The sequence below is a fragment of the Mus caroli genome, unplaced genomic scaffold (assembly GCF_978045245.1).
Source record: "Mus caroli unplaced genomic scaffold, Mus_caroli_1 scaffold_13, whole genome shotgun sequence".
NCBI classification, from domain to species: domain Eukaryota; kingdom Metazoa; phylum Chordata; class Mammalia; order Rodentia; family Muridae; genus Mus; species Mus caroli.
The window spans coordinates 14,120,537-14,139,562 of NW_028227268.1; the positions used below are offsets into that span (position 1 = coordinate 14,120,537).

Below are 19,026 nucleotides of genomic sequence, written 5' to 3' on the forward strand. Positions count from 1 at the left end.
GCACAAACAGGAACACTGAGAGTAAGCCCTGACGTGGGGTTTTATGGCTGTTTCAAGAACTGAGCAGAATGAAGGTGACACAATCCCAGGGTAGACCCGCTGCTGCTAAAGTGCTTATTACCAACATAAGGATCTGAGCTTAGACTCTGACCCAGCACCTAGGGGAAAAGCCTGGCAGGAGGCAGAGCGAGGCTGGGAAGCATAACTCCCTGGGGCTTGCTGGCTGGTCAGCCTAGCCCAATTATAGGTTCAGCCAGAGACCCAGTCCCCAGAAATCAGGTGGAGAGCCTTTGGTCTCCACATGCATGCATCTGCACATTCACACTTACAAATGCAAACATACACATACACCACACACACACACACATGCACACACACAAACGCACAACCCGAGCCAGGCCCACAAGTTTAGTATGAGCTACCACTGAGGATGAGGCCAGGATTCAAGGCTAGCCAGGTAGTCACAGTGGTGGAGAGAGCACTCATCCTATTTTTTACTGAATCAATCTGCATTTTAATAAGATTTCCGGCTACTCATTACATCTTCAGCAGTGCTGATTGACAAGACAAAACCCAGTGGCTAATGGCTGAGCAGCGAAGTGTGGGGAGTTAATGGAGCAAACAGGGACCCATACCAAACTTCCTCCCTTTGCATGACCCAGGAATTAAGAATAATTGTTTTGAAATGTCTTTTTATCTACAAATCAAAGAGCTGTAATGTTGTGAGAAGGAAAATTAGGTGGAAATTAAATTTCCGTGTCCCTAGAGTTTCTTAACAGGGCCACAGTCGTTCCTGTGAGCTTTATCTGGGGACACTTTAGATCATGGAGGCAACGCTTCCAGAAGGAGCATATGGCCTCAAAAGCCTGGAATCTGTGCCCCACTGGGAAGGGTGTTTAAGAGCATCTTTGTGGATGGGAGAGGAACAGCCAGAAGGAAGGCAGACGAGTCAGCATAAGGATGCCAGGCTCCTGTCTGAAATGGTGCTTTTTATTTCCTGCCTCTTCCTCTTCTGCTCTAGCCCACACCTTTCTGAGCATTTGTGCATCTTCACGTGTGCACACATACCATGTTGATCCGTGCATCTTGGTACTGGCTTATTTTCCCCTTCTCAGCTTCCCTAAGTTCCAAGCAAATTAAATCTGTGCTGACTTTGATACCATTCTCAAGCCTCTTGAAATTGATTCCATTATATTAACTGAAGGTGGCTTCTTTCATACCTACCTTTCTCTGGACATACCTACCTCTGAGGGTGGTCGGAGGCCATCTGCCGAGAGCCGTTTGGAGTCAGAAATCATCCACTGCACATGTCCAGAGCCCTGTAGTAGTTGGGTAAAACCTCCACAGATCAAGAATCCAATGGCTGTCAGAGATAGACCAACTTCTTTACCGTGCTTTCTGTGATTCCAACAATTAGGGACTCTGGTGGTTTCTCGCGAGTTGTGTGCATCTGCCTGGTCTGTGTCAGGCTCCACTCCTGGAGGTAGAGTATGGAGAAATGGAGGCAAGAGACCTCCACTACCTTCTGTTCACTGTCTGAACAATACCCAAGTGTCTTAGTCAGGGTTTCTGTTCCTGCACAAGCATCATGACCAAGAAGCAAGTTGGGGAAGGAAAGGGTTTATTCGGCTTACACTTCCATATTGCTGTTCATCACCACAGGAAGTCAGGACTGGAACTCAAACAGGTCAGAAAGCAGGAGCTGATGCAGAGGCCATGGAGGAATGTTCTTTCCTGGCTTGCTCAGCCTGCTCTCTTTTATAGAACCAAGACTACCAGCCCAGAGATGGTCCCACCCACAAGGGGCCTTTCCCCCTTGATCACTAATTGAGAAAAATGCCTTACAGTTGTATCTCATGGAGGCATTTCCTCAACTGAAGCTCCTTTCTCTGTGATAACTCCAGCTGTGTCAAGTTGACACAGAAAACCAGCCAGTACACCAAGAGCCTCAGATGGTGCAGAATGCCTTTCTCCTTCCATGTCCCTGTAGGTGACCAGGGCTACAAGTCCTCTTTGTCTACTTGCCAGTGACTCCTGCTCCCAATACTGGCCAAGCTTCACAGCTGGAAGTGTTGCCACTCTGATGTTATTGCATGGTATCAACAAGAGCTTAGGACCAGAGGGGTCTCAAGAATCCAAATGGAAGTGCTGGAGATAGTGGCTCAGTGGTTAAGAGTACCTGTGGTTCTTTCAGAAGGCCTGACTTCAGTTCCATCACCTCCGTCAGATGACTCAAAACTGCCTATAACTCCGGCTCCTGGAAATACAACCCCTCTGGATTCTATAAGCATCAGCACTCATGTATAGGTACCCCCCACACAACCATAGACATACAGACATAATAATAAAATAGACTTTTAGGTCAGGCATGGTAGTGCACATTTCCAATCCCAGCACTCAGAAGAAGCGGACAGTGCTTTGAGTTTGAGGCCAGCCTGTTCTATGTAATCAGTTATAGGCTGGCCAGGGGAATATAGTGAGATTTTTATCTAAAAAAAATTTAAGAATTCAAAATGGCAGTTCCCAAAATGAGGTTTGATGGCTTGTTCCTGGGATCCTCATGGGTATTTGGGGGCTCTTGCTTATTTTCATGGATACAGTCTTCTTATCCTTTGAGAGCATTGCTGTGATACATAAGTGATGGTGACATATTCCCAAACTACATAGGCCAGAAGAGTGTCAGAGCTCGGGAACCTGGTGCATTCAATGGCTCCCATGTCTTTTGCCCTTAACACAGAGGCAGCAGCACAGCTTCCAGCATTCACCATCTTGACGTCTGCCTGGATGTCCAGATGAACAGCTGCAGGTCAGACTGTGTTCCCTAGAGCCCTTGAGAGTGTGAAGGAAGGAGTGCTGGGGCTCCAGGATCACACTTCCCGTGTTTTCCAGAAGAAGAATTCAGGGTGGTTTAGTATGGCCAAGTATTACCAATCCTTGGGCCGATTGGTAGACCTATTTGAGTCCAAGGGTAACTGCCCAGTGGCTTGTGGAAGATTCTGGGATTGTGACACATTTGTACTGGGGTATCTCCCCTGGAGGTGTTCCTGGGGTGACCTCTCACAGATGGAGTTGGAGGCCAGGATTTCCTAAAGCTTGACGACAGGCCTCTGAGCTCTTCCCTAGAGGTACGAAAGCAAAAGTGGCCACTGACACATCAGAAAGACTGCCTTGTGCTCCAACTTCAAGGTCCCAGTGGATGTTTTTGTTGCTGGTTCCGTTTAGTCATGTTGGAGATTAAACTCTCTAGCCAGTAAACAAAAGCTTTGGTGGTTAGAATAAAATACCTTATTTTGAGAGCAATTATAGATCTGTAAATTCTGACCTAAAGTCTCATAATTACAAGATGTAGAGCTTCCCGTTTCATAAGACCAAGCCTTCTCTCGAGAGAGTCTCAGCCGTTTGCACGCAGTTCTCAACCCGCGGGTTGCAATGCCTTTGGGAGTCAGACGACCGACCCTTCCACTGGGGTCACCTTAGACCATCAGAAAACACAGATATGTACATTATGATTAATAACAGCGAAATTACAGTTCTGAAGTAGCAACAAAAATAATTTTATTGATGGGGGTCACTACAGCGTGGAGAGCTGTTGAAGGGCCGCATCACAGTGTAAGGAAAGCTGAGAACCAGCCATTTTCCCCTCACTGGATCCGATCGGGCTCAGGGACGCCATCACTCACTCAGGCTGTGGGAACCGGGCTGTGAACTGCAGGCTTTCTGCAGCTACCTCACACCGATGGGCCTCTGTGGCTGCTCCAGTCAGCTCCCCACCCCCTCCCCCACCCCTCCACCCCCCACCCCCGTCTAAGAGGGTATTGGTTCATTGTCCCTGATGTATTTGGGATGGTGAAGCTTTCTAGTCTATACCGGGGTGTAGAGCTGAGGGGCCGAGGAGCCTGGTGACCTTCCCTTCAGTTAACCAGGATGGGCAAATGCCTGTCTCCCGGCTTGTTTTACTGGGAAAAATCTCAGGCATCTCGAGTCCCTTGAGAGCCTCCACATCCTCAGGAAAGCGGATTTTGTTAGGAGCATGGAAACATGCTGGAGATGTCACTCAGGGAAGAGTGCTTGCTCCGTGGGTGGGTGGGTGTGTGGGTGTGGGTGTGGCACCCAGGTTTGATTCACAGCATGGGATAAGGAACAGGGCATGGAGGAGGCACCTGCCTGTAATCCTAGCACTCAAGGTCACCTACAAGTTCAAGGTCACCATAGGCTACATGCAAAGTTCAAGGCCAAGCTGACTTACAAGGGCCTTTGGTGGGTGGAGAGTCACCTGGCCTGGGGTAACTTGAACTGGGAAAAGCAAAAAAAAGACTTGTATGGGTTGTTTTATTCTAACTTCTGAAGAGTAATCAGCGTGTAGAGTCATTGAGGACCCAGCTATGCCCTCCTGGACATACACACTAACAAGAATGCCCTGTTACCCAGTCACACGGATTGGTGCCTAGCAAAACATATCCATTGGCACAGTGGAACTGTTCCATACAAGACATGTTAATGCACAGAAATGTTCTGAGGAGGGTGAGAGAGCAGGTCTGGCCACATGTGGCTTGGTCCTAGGATTCTCACTGTTCTGACAAGTAACAAGGGTGAGGTGGCTCTACACCTCTCTAGGGGCTACTGCTACTGGGCAGCTCCAGGCAGATCTTCCTTCCTTTGGGTACCCTGAATCCACATGTGTCATCAAATGACTGCTGCCTCCCGCCCTTTCTAAATGACACCTGGGTCGGGGAGGGTCCAGCGTTTGTCTCCTGGTGCTGTATGCAGATGAGTGTAAGGACCATTCACGGTTATTTTCAAGAGCTCTGTCTCCTCTGCCCTCCGCTGTCTGTCTTTTTAAAGCCTGTTTCTCGATGCTGGGCTTCTTTGGAGAAACAGTTTGGGGGGGCAGCGAGGAGAGGCTTGAATACACCGAGTTACCAGATTTGCCTTCCCTTGGAGTAGCCCCTTCTGTCTCCTAAGAGTAAATAGTTGCAAACACTTCCGGTGGATGAGCCAAGCTGATGGAACCTTCTGAGCCACCTAAACCTTTTACCTGTGTGAGGTGACAGGCCTAAGGGGTGTGTCTTTGTCCTTCTAACTATGTTGGACACAACCCTTCTACAAAGAAGTCATATTCAAATCCTAAGGCTGTATTTCCTAACATGACTAAAAAGGGAAACAGAGGGGTGAGGCTGGAGAAGCGGCTCAGAAGCTCCCTCCCTGCACCTCTCTGGCATGAGCCACCCACAATCCCAGTTCCATGGGATCCAGTGCTGCCTTTTGGCTTCCACAGGCACCTGAATGCCCATCATGCACATAAACGCATGCAGGCACACACACATGCACATAAACGCATGCAGGCACACACACATGCACATAAACGCATGCAGGCACACACACATGCACATAAATGCATGCAGGCGCACACACACATGCACATAAACGCATGCAGGCACACACATGCACATAAACGCATGCAGGCGCACACACACATGCACATAAACGCATGCAGGCACACACACACATGCACATAAATGCATGCAGGCACACACACATGCACATAAATGAATATTCTTTAATAAAAGAAGGGGAAGGGGAAGGGGAAAATGAGTCAGCGAAGCTATCAGCTCTCCAGATCCCCCTCCCAGCAGGTAAACTGAGGTTCTTCACAAATTGCTACCCCCTTTGAAGAGATCGGTCCTCTCTGCGGGTGGTCACTCTCACCTCCCTTGGCATTCCAGGAAGCAGCATCATACAGTAGCAGGAAGTGTCACATTCCTAAGCTGAAGCCCATCTTTGCCACTGCCAGGCTGTGTGGCCTTGGCATTCTGTCATTTGGCTGGCCTGCCTCTCCTCAGACTCTAAGTCCAGTATGGAAGAGAGGCTTGCAAGGCTGCTTGCACAGTTAAGCAAGTAAATATAAAAGGTGCTTAGAGCTAGACCTCTTCCTCACTCTAACAAAATGCCTAACAGTGCAGGAGGCATGGTGGAAGAGGCGAAGAAACTGGTTACATTGCCTCTGTGCACAGGAAAGAGACAAGAGAGAAGGTAGGGCCCATCCCCACTGACCCGTGTCCTCCAGCAAAGCTCTCCCTGATAAATGTTCCAAATCATTCCTAAGCAGGGCCACCAGTGGGAACCACGTATTCAAACACATGAGCCTCTGGGGACAGTTCACATCCAAACCACAGCAAATCTAGGCCCCGGGTGGGTGGTTTGTTCCACTTCGCCACCTGGGACAGAGAGGCCATATGGCTCTGCTCGCTGTGTGTTGCACCACAGAGCCTCCTCCCAAAGTGTGTTCCATTTGCTCTTAGTCTATGTATTTCTTGTGCCCATTTCACGATTGAGCCTAGGAGAAACACCCTTGCTTATTCTGCCCGAGACAGGGAATATTACCAGTGCGGGTATGACACACCCCGACACCTCAGCAAAGCTGGAGTCCAGTCACCCCTCACACCTACACACACCTCAGCATGGCTTTGCTCTTGCTTGGCCACAAACTAATCTTTACCTTGTGGGCTTTTCTGAAAATAAATCTGTCAGCAACTAGCCCATGCCTGCCCCCGGAGATTGTGTGTCTCTCAGCCGACAGGCCACACAGAAATAAGCAGGGTCTTTGGTCTCAGCAAGGGCCATAGGTGAGTGGCCACATTTGCACAAAGCTGATGGCTTGAGGTGGGGTGGGGTGCAGGAAGCAATGCCACCATGCCCCATTTTGTATCTGAGGTCACCTTTCTGTACCCCACACTGTTCCAGTCCCCAGCACAGCATCCTTGAAGGTCACAATAACACATTAGAAGATCCCGTTTGCTCTTTTTTGAACTACTGTGCAAAAGTCCCCCAAACACTTTCGAAGCCTCTGGGTCACAGCTAGAGGACCTAGGACTCCGCCCTTGAGCCTGCTCATGATCTGCTTCCTCCTCTCTGCTACACCCTGCAACACAGTCTACACCTCAACTTTCCATGGCTTCCCAGGACCCCCGAAACCCAGAGCACCACAGGAAAGTGACCCACCCACTCCCAGCAGTCTCTTTCACCACGCTGGTGCCCCCCTTCACACACACACAGAAAAAGGTATAGATTTACACCCCTGTCTTGCACTGAAACTCCTTCTCCAGAGCCCCCCATTCCTCTGAAGACCGACACTGGCAGTAGAACCCTGGGAACTACCTGGCTCTCTGTGTCTACCTCACTGGGAGTCTTCCTGCTGAAGCTTCGTCTCTTCCTCTCTAACAATCCTGAATCTCTTCTGATACTGCTTGCCACCTGTCATGGCTATGGCTAGATACTGCCATCGAAGCAGCACCCAGTTGCGTCCAGTAGAAATGAAAGATCTAACTTGGAGAAATAGCTCAGCCATTAAAAGTTAGTTTCACAAACAAAACTATAGGAAATAAAAAATCCAGTTCATCTCTGATGAGGTAACATTTCAGTCCATTTTACAGACGACAAAACTGAGGTCCCAGAGAAAGTAAGGATGCCATATGTTGCATTTCAGTCTGTGACTGGGAGAGTCCAGCAACCATGCTCAGCATCACTCCTTCCCTGTGAGCTGATGGCCACAGACTTCAGAGAACACAGAACAGTGCCTTGGCAGCCAATCCTGGAAGCAGGGGTCTCACAGAGCTATAATTAGATGCCTGGGCTGTAAAAAAACAGGATGGTTTTAAAATGTTCCATGCACATGGACCAAAACAGAACGCTGTGGAAGTTCTGTGCTAAATTTAATGGTCGTTGGCTCTCCTTTTCAAAATGCTTGTTCCTGTCAATTAGAGACAGTTTAGAAAATCCTTACATTTCACTGATTGAACAAGTTGATTGAACAGCATTTCAGAGGCAAACTCATTAAAAAAAAAAAAAAAAAAAAAAAACAAAGACCTCTGTGTAAAAAGCCCAGGTTCGAGCCCCTTTGGGGGAGGACCAGGGTGGGGGTAACATGGCACAGCACTCTGTTCATCTTTCCTATCTAAACCACCATAGAGGAAAGCAAGCATCAGTGCCGGTCCCGGCTTGGACAGCTTGGACACTTGCTTGGCTTCTTCTGGCATGGCTTCTTATGGCTCTTCAATTCTAGCTGAACATCCCAGTGTTGACTTTTTCATTTGAATCCTGCCCTCGTATGAAAACAACCACCATCTCTCACCATTCCCCACGCCGTGCCTCTCAGCCCCCTCCAGGGTCCCTGGCGATGCCCACTGCCTCCCCCGCCTCTTCCGATCCACTCTTAGTTATGTGGTTTGCAGTGTCTGAGTGTGGAAGAAGGTTTTAGAACATTCAGAAGACACAAATGCTCTATCATCATTTGAGCTTTGCAGTTTCCTATAAGTGAAGCATCTGGCGATTTTAAAACTCCCACTGACACCGGCAGACACTTGGCTCTCTCATGTCTGTGGTTCCTGTCATCTGTCTGGGAAGATGGACCACTTCATTCGCACCACTTTGCATTATTTATCTGGACTCTGCTGCCACAGGCTACTTCCCTTGAACCTTGGGCAAATCTCAGGCAAAGATCTTCATCAGGGTGCAATCGCTCCAGGAGCGGAAGACCACAAGAGGGCAGTGGAGACTGGCAAAAGAAAGGCTCCCGCACCTTGCCGAACACAAGCCACAGCAGAAGCAGAAACTTGCCTGGGCCTCTACTTGTTCATGAACAGGAATGGCAATGAAATGGTCACTTCACGCTCCCAGTTGCTCCCGATTTTAGGCAACGACCTCGGTCCTAAAACAGAGACGGTCAAGGGCTGTCGACACAGGTCTTGTTGCTGCTTTCTATCTGTCCTTGCTTGCCCAGGAACTGTTTTCTCCGGAACGGAGAATCCCCTGCATTTAAGAAGCATTGCTGACACTCTGGAAAACCAATTACTTGGACAACATGTGTGAATTCAAGGGACTCCGTTCCCACAAAGCCTGTGAGGTGGTGATCCAGGTGCCCCTGGCAGGGAAAGCAATGTGTTAGTGTGAAAAGAGTCTAAACATATGTCACAGCCATTCCCTAAGGTGGACATTGCATGAATTGGCTGTCAGCCCTGGGAGGTGAGGGGATGGGAGGGGGGGCAGAATACATTTTCATGGGTGGAAACACCTAGAAAAGGTAACAATGGGATGTTTGTCAAAACAGGATCCTTTGGGGGAATTCCAGGATCCTCCCATAGCAGCTGGGGAGGACTAAAGGCAAACAGCTTTCTAGGGAGCACTTACCAGGTGAGGCAGGCTAAGCTGCTTCTAGGAATGGCCAGGTCTACCCCAGAGGACTTGGAGGCAGTTAACTGTTGCTGGTGGGGGGAGGGGCACACCCTCCCTGAAGAGCTATTGGCAGTTAGTGGTAACTGGGGCTGGGGACGAGGGGCAGTTACTCTTTTTTTTTTTTTGAGACAGGGTTTCTCTGTGTAGCCTTGGCTGTCCTGGAACTCACTCTGTAGACCAGGCTGGCCTCGAACTCAGAAATCCGCCTGCCTCTGCCTCCCAAGTGCTGGGATTAAAGGCATGCGCCACCACGCCCGGCAGCAGTTACTTTTAAGATGCCTGTACTCCTGTTAACGCTAACAAAACTCTGTTCCGTCACCAGAAAACGAAGGAAGGAAGAAGCAAAGATGGGGGGAGGGGGTAGACTTGAAAGTGGAATGGAAACTAGTAAGGGAGAAAGAGGAATCCAGGGGACAGGAGGGAAACAGGAGATGATAAGGTGTGTATGTGGGGGGGGGGGTTAGGACCAACATACTCTGCATACATGTGTGAGGAAGAGATGAGGCAGGCTCGCTAGGCATGCCATCTATCACTGGATGAGCCAAAGAACACAAAGGAAGAACAGATGGCCATAAAGAGAATAGCAGTGTCTACTAGAAACAAACCAGGCTTGGTAGAAAAAAAAAAAAAAAAAAACACCAAGGAAAGCTCTAAATCGACCCCTGGGGCCACAGTCCCCCACCTACCCACCCATGGGGTATGACCTGGTTCCCATAGCATGGGGTTCCTCCAGCTTCCTATGGCTTCCTGGCTTCATTTTAACAGGGGCAACCACCTCATTGGCTACGGCCATAAAAACAGTTCTCACTAAGGAAGTGGCTTTCTGCATATCCCCCATCCTTGTGCGTCGTTGAGTTAAATGCCACCTAGTCTGGCAACACAGCCTTACTGTCCTGTGCCACTTAGGGAATCAAACGTCACAGAAGAGACCGAACGATAATTTAATTCAGGTGCATTGAGAAGTTTCCATTTTCTCTCTCCTGGTAAGTTAGCCAGGGACACGGGCATCCTATCAAGTCCAAGTGCAGGGCTTGGGGTGTAGCTCTTGTTGGTAGAGTGTTAGCTAGCTTCCAAGCTTAGAGGCCCTGGGTTCAGTCTCCAGCACTGAAAAAATAAAACCTATGAAAGTGCAAGAGGTCCAGTGCAGCTGGAAATGAATGACTTGAGGATCAGTGCACCCCGGAGACGGACCCCAGCCACGGCCTGTCGTTGTGACTCACAGCCACACACTCACTTGCCTGGATCTCATGCTGAAGCAGCCGGGCACTCTGTCTGCACCGCCAGAGCTATTTCCTGAACCTTCGCTATTGCTCCTGGGGCGGTATGCCACTGCAGAGATAAGAGTCTGGGCTTCAGAAACGAGGGAGGAAAGGAGCCTAGACATGTCACCCCGACTCCTCATCTGCAACGAGAACAGCCTTGTGTCTCTTGTCTCCAAACTCTTTCAGAGGTTAGACTGCTCTGTCATCCTCCTGTGGTTGGGGGACACCCAGCCTGGGGCCACCTGCAGTGCAGGGGGATCAGCTTCTGCAGCCAGGGGATCCAGAGCCCTGCACTGGGGACAATGGCATCCTTCTCTTCCTCTACAGCACTATCACAACCCTGTGAGGAGCTGGAGGGTGCAGATGGCTCTGGAGAGCATCTGCAAGGCTCACACATCTTCATCCGCACTCGGGTGTCTTTGTTATAGGTAGGAAGACTCCCCAGAGACCCCTCCAGGGCTGACGGGGCTGACTGTGGTTCTGGGGAGCATGCAGAGTACACTCCTGTCATCTGTTTGTGACTCCTGGCTTGGGAAGAAAACCCTTAGTCAGCGGGTGTTAACAGTCACCCAGCCCCACCCCCTAGTCCCAGTGTGTAGCTGCAGCATATGTAAACAAAGAAAACCATGCAGGCAGAAGGACATGGGTGACATAGGAGGTGGCCTTCCCTGGGGGCAGCTGCTTGCTTTCTGTCAGGTAAACTTCTTTTCTCTTGCCATCTGCTCTGGCTGCTGTAACCAAACCACACAAGCCACAAGCCTTCCAGACGTGACCCATTGCTCACTGACTTAGAGGCTAGGGGCTTCAGGGTGAAGGCACAAGACAGATTGGTGTCTGGTTCATAGATAGCCCCTTGCTCCTGGGTCCTCGCCTACACAAGACCCTTTCACAAGGACACTCACCCATCCAGCTATGATGGTGGAGGCCTTGTGACTTCCCCACACCTTCATGTTAGGGGTTAGGGTTCCAACATGTGAATCTGGGGCATAAACATTCAGGCCATGTCACCTTCCCAGACTGTTCCTTCTGGTATGTCAGACATGGAGCCCACAAGCCTCATAAGGATGCACGGCTGAGAATACCTGTGAATATGACCTAACACAAACTCATCATCTTACTTAAAACATTAAGACGTGTTCATGTGTGTGTATGTGTGCACGCATGTGCACATTTGTGTGTGCAGGTGTGTGTAGATATTTTTAATCCCAATTGTAAGGCTCTAGAGCAGTGGCTCTCAACCTTCCTAATGCTTTGACCTTTAATACAGTCCCTCACACTGCGGTGACCCCCAACCATGAAATTATTTTGTTGCTATTTCATAACTTTAATTTTGCTACAGTTATAAATCATAATGTAAATCTAGTATGCAGGATATCTGATGTGCGACCCCTGTGAGAGGGTCATTCAACCTCCAAAGGACTCTCGGCCCTCAGGTTGAGAGCCACGGCTCTAGAGGATGAACTTTTGAGATGATGACATCATTTCCCAGGATCAAAGGTAGACACACCTGAGTGAAGATGGTCTCAAAGCCAGATCGGAAAGAATGCTGCTAGATGTCCCGACCAACAAATACACATGTCCTAAGAGAAGCCAACACCTTTTGGAATCAGGGTGTCCTGACCCTTTAGTCGCACCTCGTCTCGATGATCTTCCCGTCTGTCCTCATACAATCCGCCATGCGCATCACCAGCCGTGCATATCCACACCTCCTGACTTGATGCTGCATCTACTAGGGAGTCTGGGAACAAGGAAGAGACTCAAACTGAAAACGATGCACCTGCCTGCTGCAGAAGCACTGAACAGAGAGAGCACCCAGGTGTCCCACAGCAGGAGAGGGAGAAGTGCCTAATGCATGGCCAGGAAGCACAGGTTACAGTGTAGTCTCCACGAGTTAATAAGGTGTGAAGATGCAGGGCCACAAGACATCTGTAAGGTGTTCACAGGGATCATCAATGGGCAATACAATCATAGACCCTTAATTATTTTTATTTTCAAAAAATGTATGCATCATAAGTTTTAAATGAATGTATTTTATTTCAAGAAGGAATAACTCTGCCGTTTAGAAAATGTCACATGAAAAAACATTCATTCATTCATTCATCCAGAGCGTTTGAGGGTACATCATGTCCCAGACATGTCCTAAACTCTGGAGATAGACCAGAAAGAACCCAGCAGAGGACCTCAGTCTCTTTCCAGTGACTAGAGAGGGGTGGCCAGGGACTGAACATAAAGAGACCAGGCTGCAGGAAGAGGAGGAGGGACACAGACCACAGGAAGTGGGGAAACAGGGTCAGTTGACAGGGTGAGTGGGGGATCCTGGGGTCTTAAGGTATCATCTGCAGACTAGGAAGATGGGTTGGTGTGCCTATGTGGGTCACAGAATCAGAAAGCACAGAGGCCCTCCGGGGGCAGAATGCTTGGCCGGTTCCAATCAGTGAAATGAGTTAACCAGAAAACAGTAGGCTTCTCCTGTACTTTACTGTGCTACCAAGAGAGACCCTGTAATGGCCACTAAGTAGCATCCTTTTAACCTGTTGCCTAGCAACTGAGTAGAGGCAATAGATGTCAGGATTCCTAGCTGGTTGGAAACACAGGCGGTAACTCTAGCTAACAGGTAGGTCCCTCTAGCAAGCCCACCCCAGGTCCTCATGATTTCCTTCTGAAGCACTCAATTGCTCTGAAGCACTCAATTGCTCTGAGCCAGTATTGCAGCGAGCACAGGTGAATGCATGGCCTTAGAGGCAGGGTGCTGTGCTGCAGCCTTGGTTCTGTATAGTGCAACTTCCACAAACCCTATCCTGCTTTGTAGAGCCTTGTCAGTATCCAGATAATGATCTCAGAGCATTTCCATCATGAAAAGGGAGGAGGAAAAGGAGGGGGAAGGAGGAGGAAGAGGAAGAGGGGTAGGAGGAAGAGGAAGGAAGAAGAAAGAGGAGGAGGAAGGAAGGAAGAAGAGGAAGGAAGAGGGGGAAGGGGAGGAGGAGGAAGAGGAGAAAAGGTTTAAAAAAAAGTGTAAGAGTGGTGGCGCACACCTTTAATCCCAGCACTCAGGAGGCAGAGGCAGGTGGATTTCTGAGTTCAAGGCCAGCCTGGTCTACAAAGTGAATTCCAGGACAGCCAGGGCTACACAGAGAAACCCTGCCTCGAAATAAAAAAAGAGTAAGAGAAATCTACAACAGTTTGTGTATTTCCATGGTTGGGCAGCATCGGCCTGTCTACCCTGGAATGTCATAAGTAAATAGACCCTTCCACGGCTGTCAAGTTCAGTGGCATCGCTATGTTACACTTCATATAGCTTTGATAAATATATTCATCAAAGCCATACTTGCACTAACTCATGGAAACACTTTTATTGAAGACACATTTACAAAACAAGTACGAATCAGAACATTTAAAGTGGGGCAAAGGAACGTGAGACACTGACCAAGCTCTCCAGAGGTTACCCAAAGGACCCCTGGGAGACTTAGGCTCACACTGCAATGTGGGTCTTAGAGCTCAGAGAAACCAGAGCCTCTTGTCAAAATTTCCAGGCAGAGGCATGGTACGAGAGCCAACAAGCAATGATAGACTCACCACAACTCTGATTTTTTTGGTTTTTTTTTTTTTTTTCAAAACTAGAGTGCACTGGGTAGACACAATGCAAGCAAGGCAGGGTATTGGTGGTGTTAACTGATACCTTTGCCACTGCTACTCCCAAAAGTCAAACGGTACCAACTCTGCTGCTCCAAATGGTTTAACATGGTAGAACATGGGTGTCTTGGGCTGGAGAAATGGCTCAGCGGTTAAGAGCACTGGATGCTCTTCCAGAGGTCCTGAGCTCAACTCCCAGCAACCACATGGTGGCTCATAACCATCTATAGTGAGATCTGACGCCTTCTTCCCACCTGCAGGCATACATGCAGACAGAGCACTGTATACATAATAAATAAGATAAAATTAAGAAAAAAAAAGAAAATGGGTATCTCCCACTGCTGTTATTATCATTGTTTTATGGATTTTTTAAAGTCAGAGTCTCATGTAACCCAGGCTGCCCTGAATTCATGGTCCAGCATGCGAGAACTGACCTCAGGGTTACACCACCCACACCCCACAATGCAAGGCATTTGGCGTGGATCTCATCCTGGTTTTAATGTGAAAACCCTGCAGTAATGGGCTGGGTGTGCAGGGTCCCTCCCATTACACAGACAAGTCACTGGACTCAGGAGGGGCCATGCTGCTTCACTTCCAGCAGATGTGGAATGGGGCTTGCAGTGTTGAGACTCACACTGCATGGCCTGCTTGACCCCGCCCACCCCATAGCCCTTTGAGGGCTACAAGAAATGCCTCTGTAGTTCAAAATGAGATGTATTAGTAGCGAGTTATTAGCTCATTTCCCCATGGGGGAAGGACACTGGCTGGACTCAGAGCCTAGAAATCCAGGCAACATCATGAAGCCAAGCTTGACAAATGTTCAGGTGCCATCTTTTGAAGAACCCGGAGTCCCCAAGTGCAAGTTAGTTTAGTCAAAGCCAATAAAATAGGCTGGTTCTGTCTAAGGACAAAAGACGAGAGCACAGGAAAGTTCGAGCATTTGGAATTACTTTGCTCTATTTTACAACATCAAGGTGTTTATTTCCCCGTTTTGGGGATAATTTCTATGCTGTTTTGTTTTCAAGATAGGGACTCACTATGTAGCCCTAGCTGTCCTGGAACTCGCCCTGTAGTCCAGGTTGGACTCAAACTCAGAGATCCGCCTGCCTCTGCCTCCTGGGTGCTGGAATTAAAGGTGTGCCCACTACGCCTGACTATATGTTTTTTTTTCCCCCTAGAGCTGAGGACTGAACTCAGGGCCTTGTACTTGCCAGGCAAGCACTCTACCACTGAGCTAAACCCCTCAACCCCAGACTAATGCTTTTCAATAAGGCTGTTTCCTTAATCGGTCTCAGCCCAAGCTACAGAAATCCCACTTTTTTTCCTGCTGTCCCCTCCCCTGAGAGGCCATGAGGCCCAAGGGAAATATGTAGCCTCCAGACAGAGCACAAACATGGGCAAGGGCCACAGGGAGTCATAACCTATTTTCTGGTGCTGCAACAAAATACCCAAAGCTAGCCAATATGTAAATTAAAGAGGGTCCTTTATCTTATGGTTCTGAAGGTCCAGAAACACAAGCAAGTATCTATCCGCCTACCCCATGGTGAGGCCTGGCATTATTTCAACTCAGGCAGAGAATGGAAGGGGCCTTCTGAGCGCCTATCTTCCCATTACCCTCTGCTGTCAGCCTCTGCCATCTGAATTCTGTTAACTCTAGCCCCAGTGGGGCTGAGGCTGTGGAAGATCCACCAACCATAGGACACAGTGTTCTCTCTCTCTCTCTCTCTCTCTCTCTCTCTCTCTCTCTCTCTCTGTGTGTGTCAAGCAAGCATTTTGAAACACTAAGTCTAGCAGAGGCTGTGGCTCTGCACCTGTTCTAGATGCCTCTGCTTTCTCTGGGTTTCCTGGGTGACTTCTGAGGCATCAGTCCCCATGGAGTCTCATCTGCCGTTTCTTTCTGCTGATTCCTCTTGCTTTCCCCCACTGGTGGTGAGAATGGGACTCATGGAGAGTCCCACCCCAGTCCCTCCCTCCAGGCTTCCCATGTGTCTTAACCCCAGCGTACAGCATACAGGAACTCCTTTTGGTACCAGACCATCCTTTACCAGGTATCCTCCAGGCTGAAACCAGACGATAGGAGCACCGCCATGTCCTCCCATCCATTCGATCCTGACTTAACCAAACACACCCCGTTCTTACTCCTTCCTCATTTGGAAGTAGCAGCAAACCATCTTCAAAGCTCACCAATTAGGCAGCTCCTCCCTGGAGAACATTCTGCCATCGGCGTTTTGCCTGGGTACAAATTTCCTTCATATGGATCAGTTTTAAGTTACAGAATCTACAAATAAGAAAAACATTCATGCACAAATTTCATTTCCTTCCTACGTTAACAATCTCAAGATACCATTTACCCTCAAAAAGTTAACTATACATCCCAGAATTAGAATTCCCCCGCCATCAGCAGATTCTTTGAAGCGGCCTCTTGGTTGGTTGTCAGAGCTGTTAACTAGGCGAAGAATGAAAGAGTGTGTTTACTTTGTAGATCTTCCCCATGGGATGCGCAGAAGCACCGGCCATCCTCACTCTTTACCCACGGATTCCTTTTCTCAGCCCATCACCCTTCTCCTCATAGCTGACAGCCAGCTTATTAACATTGGGCTGGTTCCTGTCACTCTCTCCTTGGGGGAAAAAAATGACCAATGGCTTTTTATGTCTGTGTTTGTTTCAGAAAGCCAAGCTAGGCCCTGCTGGTAACAAAGTCATCAGCCCTTCAGAAGACAGAAAGCAACCATCCAACAACCTGGACAGAGTGAAACTCACAGACTTCAACTTCCTCATGGTGCTGGGGAAGGGGAGTTTTGGGAAGGTAAGAGGGGAGGGGTTTTGCATAAAAGTCTGGATCAGTACTGCTCAAGTGTGGACCAAGGTGTCCCTGTAGTCACACAGGCACATGCCTCACACATTTCACACTTGGTTAAAAACAGCATTGGAGAGTTGGAGAGAGATGACTCGGCAGTTAAGAGTTGGAGAGAGATGACTCGGCAGTTAAGAGTTGGAGAGAGATGACTCAGCAGTTAAGAGTCGGAGAGAGATGATGACTCGGCAGTTAAGAGTTGGAGAGAGATGATGACTCAGCAGTTAAGAGTACTTGCTCTCCATCCAGAGTACCTGGGTTCAGACCCCAGCACCCTTTGGGCAACTCAGAACCAACCACCTGTAATTCCAGCTCTGGGAGACCCTACGCCTCTGGTCTCTGTGGGCACCCGTGCTCCCAAGCATGTGCTCCCCCCCACACATGCACACATACATGCAAAATTAGAAGTAAAATAAATCTTTTAAAAAATAATTTTGAAGCCAACAGTGCTGAGATTAGGGAGATAGCTCAGTCAGTAAAGTACTTGCAAGTCACTCTGAAGCTCTGTGAGACATGGTGGCAAGCACTGCTAATCCCAGCACAGGGGACAAGTGGATCCCGAGGCTCGCTGGTCAGCCAGCTGAGCTCATTTGACCAGTTCAAGTGAATCGAGACTCTACCTCAAAAAAAGAAGAAAAAAAAGAAAGAAGAAATGAAGAAAGAAGCATGTGCTCTCTCTCTCTCTCTCTCTCTCTCTCTCTCTCTCTCTCTCTCTCTCATACACACACACACACACACACACACACACACACACACACACACTAACCCAGAAAGCAACAACTGAAAATGGAACGTGAACTCGCCCAAAGCCTGGATGGTCACAATGAGACCCTATAATGGGGTCATGTGGACTTCGGTCTGCGCAACATTCTCTGGCCTCGTGGCTCCAAACCTTGTGACAGATCCATGAGCTGATTTTGAGCCTGCCTTTTTCATTGTTTGTGTCCTGGGCCTTCAAGGTTGCAAAGGTCACTCACATTTTACCCTCCAAATGCTTCCAGAAAACATGAGTATGGAAAATTCCAAACTAGACCCACTAAAAAATATTAAATATCCCCACTAACAGACAAAATAGCAACTTTGTATATAAATACTCCCCTACACTGTCTACAAACCTGGATACTTTAAAAAGGAATATGAACGGAGAAAATTTTTAACTTGTGGCATCTTACAATACTTAAAAATTCAAAAGTTTATGTGAGTTACAGCTTTCCGTAACTATAATGAATTACTTGAGGTAATGTATGTATAAAGAGAAAAAGGGTTGTTTCGGCTGGTGGACTTAGAGTCTGTTTTGGTTCATGGTTGAGTGGTCCTAGTACTTTCGGTCTCTGGCCATACAGGGCATCCTGGCAGGAGTATGTGGCAGAACAAACTTCACCATCATTTCATCAGACAGAAAAAAAAAATGTGGCCTTCATCCCACGGTGCCCTTCAAGGGCATTGCACACCCACAATAACCTAAAGGCCTGTGATGGTTAGCTTTAAGTGTCAATTTAACACAACCTAGATAGAATCCCTTGAAAACAGAGTTTCAATGAGGGATGTCCACATTGGTTTAGACTGTGGACGTGTGCCTGGGAAATTGTCCTAATTAGATTAGTTGATATGGAGAGACCCAGCCCGAAGCACCATTCCCTAGGCAAACCATCCTAAACTGCTCATGTGAGCTGGGCACAAGCATGTACATATTGATGTCTCTCTGCTCTTGACTGTGGATCTGACTAGATATTTGACATTCCCGCCTTGACTTCTCTGCGCTGATGAACTGTAACCTGGAATTGATGGCTGAAATGAATCCCTTATCCCTCAAGTTATTTCTTTGTCAAGCATATTTCATCAAAAAAAAAAAGCATCAGAAATGAAGCCAGAGCAGACCTCGGCTCCTACACGGTCTCCCACCCCCCAACCCTTGTCACACCGAGGAGCAAAGCTTCTCCATGCAGACTTAAGGGGATGCCACCCAGGATGAAACCACAGCATTTTTTCATGAGTCACTCACAGCCCTGCACCAGCTGTTGCCAAACTGTCTCCCGACACCTTTCGCCACAA

General features: G+C 48.4%; 1 protein-coding gene across 2 annotated transcripts in view; it reads left to right on the forward strand.

Annotated features, from left to right (window-relative positions):
- Prkca (protein kinase C alpha) overlaps positions 1–19,026 on the forward strand; it is a 404,382-nt gene that overhangs the window by 333,490 nt on the left and 51,866 nt on the right. For both annotated transcript variants that reach the window (XM_085829454.1, XM_021175668.3), the window contains exon 9: positions 16,789–16,926. In XM_085829454.1, coding sequence (XP_085685580.1) covers positions 16,789–16,926 — 138 coding nt within the window. The remainder of the gene's footprint in view (positions 1–16,788; positions 16,927–19,026) is intronic.